A 6,000-nucleotide genomic window follows, 5' to 3' on the forward strand; every position below is an offset into this window, starting at 1 on the left:
TTGTACATATCTAATAAAAAATGTAAAAGCATGAGCATAATGAAGAACACACTTCTTCCTCATTTAGTCCTCATGTTCCATAGCTCTTTTAAAATCTCCCAAAAGTCTAGGGGCACCCAGGTGGCTCAGTCGGTTGGGCGACTGATTTCAGCTCAGGTGGGTTCAGACCCTACAGAGGGCTCTGTGCTGAAAGCTCGGAGCCTGGAGCCTGCTTCAGATTCTGGGTCTCCCTCTCTCTGTGCCCCTGCCCGCTTGTGGTTTGTCTCTCTCTCAAAACTAAATAAACGTTAAAGAAGTTTTTTCAATCTCCCTAAGTCTATATATCTGTTATTATTTCTGGCGATAATCTTCCTTCACTGGTGCCATCCCTATGGAGCTGTCAACCTGCACAAGTCTCAGAAAAGGTGTGCTTTATCAAATTGTTGTTTCCGCTAGTGATAGAAGACCCAAAAAGCCAAAGTCGTCTTAGTAATGCTTGGTTAAGTAAGTAGAGGTCATGTAGCTGTCACTTGACAGGTAACGGGTTTCAATCTTCACTCATTGACTTTGTCATTGCTTTTGCCCTTGGGTGAAACTTCAAATTCCTTAGCATGGAATGAAAACACCCAAATCAGTTTGCTTCTTGCCAGATTATTCAGCCTTGTCTCACTATTTGCCCTACTCTGCTGCTTTGCTCTAGCACCTTGTCAAACTAAACTACTCATAATTGCACAAGTGTTCTTCCTCACATCTAGCTCTTTCTACGTGCTTCTTCCCTCTACCTAGCATACTATTTTCTTGTCCTTCAGGTGTCAGCTTACATATCACCTTCACCAAAAAGCAGACAATATTGATGCAAAACTGGGATGTCCCTTCTGTATGTTCCAGTAGTGCTGTGTTTTATACCTGTCACTTACATCTGTGTAACAAAGAAGGTCCTGTTCAGAAATGTTTGGAAATGCCTGTTTGATTTTTCAGTTTATCGTTTATGATTGTTCAGGGTGGACTGTGTCCTCATCTTGTAATTTCATCTTGTAATGAAAAAACCAGAAACTCTGATATTTATCCACAATAGCAATTTATTCAGTGTGCAACCCTGAGCAAAATATATTGAATACTAATCTTGGGTTTCATAATGCAGTTGTACATAGTTACTTTTCAATTTTCTTGACACCTTTTCATAAAGGCCCCAACTTTCTTTTTTTTTCTTTTTCTTTTCTTATCTTTTCTTTCTTTTTTTTTTTAATTTTTTTTAACGTTTATTTTTGAGACAGAGAGAGACAGAGCATGAACGGGGGAGGGTCAGAGAGAGGGAGACACAGAATCTGAAACAGGCTCCAGGTTCTGAGCTGTCAGCACAGAGCCTGACGCGGGGCTCGAACTCACGGACCGCGAGATCATGACCTGAGCCGAAGTCGGCCGCTTAACCGACTGAGCCACCCAGACGCCCCATCTTTCTTTTTTTTTTTTTTAAGGACTTGTAGTGAAAAGTATTTTGGAGACAGAAGATAATTCTTTCTTTTCCTTTTCAGTTGCTCCCGAATTTGAACGAGGATCCTGTAGAACTCCTTTAGTATCCACTGATGATTCAATTCTAAATCAAGATCCAGTATGGAAAGCGTCACGAGAATATGTACAGATTTTGAACAAAAATTATATGATTTGAAAAATAAATAGAAAAAATTTACTGGGTGCTTACAAAACATTTTCATTGTTTCCCAAGTGAACACACTATATGGAAAAATCTTGATTAAAGGAAAATGTTTTTGTGTCATATGTGTGTAATGAAAATCTGTATAATATTTTAAACTATGTTTCTTGGCATCTCATTAACTTTTAAGCACATTTTGTACGTGGAAACCAGCACTAGAGGGTTTGACATACATCAGACTGTTCCATTCCCTGCTGTTTGAACAGCACCCAGACAACCAAGTTGTCATTAATACTTCAGTAGTGTCCATGGATGACTTTTTTGTATTTACCAATTTTTACCACTATATGTGGGCCTAAAGATTTAGATGTTAGTTTGATGTATTCCTGCTATGGCTATTGCCAATGTTTGCACATACTAGAATTTTTTATAGAGCCATAAAACCTATTTATAATTTTAATTGTAAACACTGATTCATAGCTCTTTCCACATGGAGAAATGAGATTTGCCTAAGGCTTTTCACCTTTTCTATTTATTTAGTTAGTTATTTTTGATTTGCTTTTTGGAAACAAAGTTAGAGAAAAGAAAAAATAGAGAAACAAAAAAAAAAAAGAACTCCCCCCCACCCCCGCTCCAGAGCCATTTGCAAGTAAATTACTAATGGGATGCCTGATTCCTGTAGCATTTAAAGCCTACAAGTCAGTACATTCCACATAACTACCATACAACCTTCACAATCAGAACATTAACTCTAATACACTTGTCGCTTGAACAATGGGGTTAAGGGCTCCGAGCCCTGCCCCCCACAGTCAAAAAGCCAGGAACTTTTGACCCCCAAAGACTTAACCACTGCTACTACCAATGATCTTTTGTATATGATATGTATCGTACTATATTCTTAAAATAAAGTAAGCTACAGAAAAAAATACCGTGAAGAAAATTATAAAAGAAACTACATTTCCAGTACTGAAAAAAAATCTGTGTGTAGTCAGTGCACCCATTAGAACTCTTTTGTTCAAGGTTCGGTATAATTCTATCATTTATTCCTCATAATTCTTTAAAGTTTGCTCACTTATCTGTAGTATACGTAATACCAAGGAAGGTCCTGTTCAGAGCCATGTATTGAAGTCAGTTGTGTGTCTTAGTCTCTTTCACTCTAGAACAGTTCCTTTGTCTTTCCTTGACTTTCATGACTTTTAACCTTTTTGACGAGTAAATTCCAGTAATGTGGAATGTCTTTCAATGTGGATTTTTCTTAGGTTTCCTTACGGTAAAATTCAGATCATACATTTTTAGCAAGAGGATCACTACAACCTACTCTTTTCCTTGCATCCTATCATGAGACCTACAATTCTGATTTGTCCCAACACTGAGATATTAATGTTGGCCACCGGAGGTAGTATCTGCCAGGTTTCTCCCCTGGAATGTCAACTTTCCACTTTCCAATTATTTAGTATTTTGTGGGGAAGTACTTTGAGACACGTACATATCTCCTTTCTCAGACACCCTGTGGCAGGCCACCTCTTCTGCAGACGGTTTGCCCCCCTGCAGGTTCTGAAAACCCACGCTGGACTATTCTTCCCCTGTGCAGATGCCTCCCCACCCTGTCCAGTCTGTGATACTTCATTATTCTATATCATTCACTTTTCAGGGATGCTCTCACTTGAGCTCCAACACTGTGCAGGGTGACTGTCCCACACATAATGCCTTCCCCATTCTGTCTAAGCTCCAGCACCTCACTCTGGACCCCCACAACTCCATGCCTCTGTTTCTAGGACTGGGAACTAAACTGTTGGGGATGAGAAAGAAGAAAGGAAGGAAGGGCTCCACAGGTCTTCTTTAATCAACTTAGCAAGCTCTCCAAAGCCGTTTCTCATTGGAATTGCATTGAATCTGCCAAGAGTTTGTCAGGAAAGACATTTCTTATACTGATTTTTCCAAACAACTAGTCTTTTAATTGTCTAAGCTTATTCCCCACAATATATTGTTTCTCACTCGAGTGTCTTATCTGCAGATTGCTTTGGATTTGGGGCATGCAGCGACATATCATCTATAAATAGTGGCATTTTCGTTTCTTTCCAATTCCTAGAGCTTTCATTTTTTTTTCTTTCCTACTACAAGAATGACGTGGAGTAAATGTGAGGATAGTGAGTGTTCATGTCTTCTTGAAATTGCAACATGTAAAACTAGTTTTCTAGAACTATGTAGATAGTGGGGTTTTTAAAAGTGTATATCTTTTATCAGTCTCTTAGTTTGCTCTTGCCGTTTACAACAGATCACCATCAACACAGTGTCTTACAGCCACACACATGTATCTCACATTTGTATGGGTCAGAAGCTGAGCAATGGCTTAGCTGGGTCCTTTGTTCAGGTTCTCACAAGGCTGTACCCAAGGTGTCCGCTAGACGGCGCTTCCCCATTTGGGTGCTTCGATGGGGAAGAATCTGCTTCCAAGCCCATTGCGTTTGTTTTTAAGAGAATCTCCTGGTCACTGTATGACTGGACTCATTTCCACAGCTCTTTGCTAGTTGTTGGCTAGTTGGAGGCTTAGGTCCAAAGCATTCCCAGACACTTGTCTTACTGCTTTTGGGCTGCTCTAACAAAATACCATCGGCTTATGAAAAAAAGTTTTATTTTTCACAGCTCTGGAGGCTGGGGAGACCAAAATGAATGCACTGGCAGATTCAGTGTCCAGCGGCAGCCTGCTTCCTGGTTCATGGACGCTGGTCTTCCTGCTTGGCGCAGGGCCACGGTAGCTCTCACAGCCCTCCTTTATAAGGGCACTAATCCCATCCATGAGGGCTCCACCTTCATGACTTAATCACTTCCCAAATCTCCCACTTCTTTTTTTTTTAATTGTTTTTCAACGTTTATTTATTTTTGGGACAGAGAGAGACAGAGCATGAACGGGCGAGGGGCAGACAGAGAGGGAGACACAGAATCGGAAACAGGCTCCAGGCTCTGAGCCATCAGCCCAGAGCCTGATGCGGGGCTCGAACTCACGGACCGCAAGATCGTGACCTGGCTGAAGTCGGACGCTTAACCGACTGCGCCCCCCAGGCGCCCCCCAAATCTCCCACTTCTAAATACTATCACGTTGAACATGAAGACTTAACACATGAGTTTCGGCGAGTGGGTACACAAATATTCAGCCTAGAGCAAGGCCGTTCCTCGTTTGTGGCCACGTAGACTTCCTCCATATGGCCGCTTAGTTTAGGAGGCCAGCAAGGAGAATGTCACTTCAGAGAAGTCTCAGTTCTCCTTGAAGGGTGTTCACGTGATCAGATCAGGTTTGCCTAGCATAATCCTCCTTTTGGTTGACTCTGAATTAACTGAAATAATTAGGTACGCAACATTCCTTTATCTTTGTCATATTATCATAGCTAGAGTCAAGTCATAGATCTTAAGAGAAAAGAATTATAAACAAAAGGTGACCACACTAAAGGGCAGATATTACGGAGTCACTTAGGGTCTTTCTGCTACAAGTATATTGAGGAAGTTCCCTTATAATACTAGTTTTCTAAGTTTTGTCATGAATGAATATTGAATGCTAACAGATGTTTATTTCACATCTATTGAGATAGGTTTTTTTAACTGTTTATTTTTGAGAGAGACCAAGCAAGCTCTGCGCTGACCGTGGCAAGCCCAATGCGAGCCCCACGTGGGGCTGAAACTCACACACTGTGAGATCATGACCTGAGCCTAAGTTGGATGCTTAACCGACTGAGCTACCCAGGCACCCTGAGATGTGTTTTTAAAATATTTGTGAATGGGGGAGGGGCCAAGATGGCGGAACAGCATGGAAGTTTTGTGTGTGTCTCGCATCCATGAAATACAGCCAGGCCAACACGAAACCATCCTGCACACCTAGAACACTGATTGGAGGACTGACATAATCTGCACCACCTGAGACACAGAATTCAGCAGGAATTTACCCCAAAGGAAAGAGCATGAAGAAACGACAGCCAGGGATTTAACCCACACAGATAGAAGCAAGATGTCTGACCCAGAATTTAGAATCACGATAATAAGAATATTAGCTGGGGTCCAGAATAGATTAGAACCCCTTTCTGCAGAGATAAAAGGAGTAAAAAATAGCCAGAATGAAATTAAAAATACTATAACTGAGCTGCAATCACGGATGGATGCAGTGGCGGCAAGGATGGACAAGGCAGAACAGAGATTCCGCGATATAGAGGACAAAATTATAGGGAATAACGAAGCAGAAAAAAAAAGAGGGAGATTAAGGCAAAAGAGCACGATTTAAGCATTAGACAAACCATTGACTCATTAAAAAGGAACATCAGAATCACAGGGGTCCCAGAAGCAGAAGAGAGAGAAATAGGGGTATTAGGGTAATGTGAGCAAAT

General features: G+C 41.1%; 1 protein-coding gene across 8 annotated transcripts in view; it reads left to right on the plus strand.

The window, feature by feature from the left end:
• The window catches only part of LOC125149256 (ankyrin repeat domain-containing protein 26-like), a 112,094-nt gene extending 110,344 nt beyond the window's left edge, over window positions 1–1,750 (plus strand). For all 8 annotated transcript variants that reach the window (XM_047828101.1, XM_047828110.1, XM_047828104.1 and 5 more), the window contains one exon: window positions 1,512–1,750. In XM_047828101.1, the coding sequence (XP_047684057.1) occupies window positions 1,512–1,645 (134 nt within the window). In that variant the 3' untranslated portion in view covers window positions 1,646–1,750. The remainder of the gene's footprint in view (window positions 1–1,511) is intronic.
• The last annotated feature ends 4,250 nt before the right edge of the window (window positions 1,751–6,000 follow it).

Source organism: Prionailurus viverrinus, chromosome D3 (genome assembly GCF_022837055.1).
Source record: "Prionailurus viverrinus isolate Anna chromosome D3, UM_Priviv_1.0, whole genome shotgun sequence".
Taxonomy (NCBI): domain Eukaryota; kingdom Metazoa; phylum Chordata; class Mammalia; order Carnivora; family Felidae; genus Prionailurus; species Prionailurus viverrinus.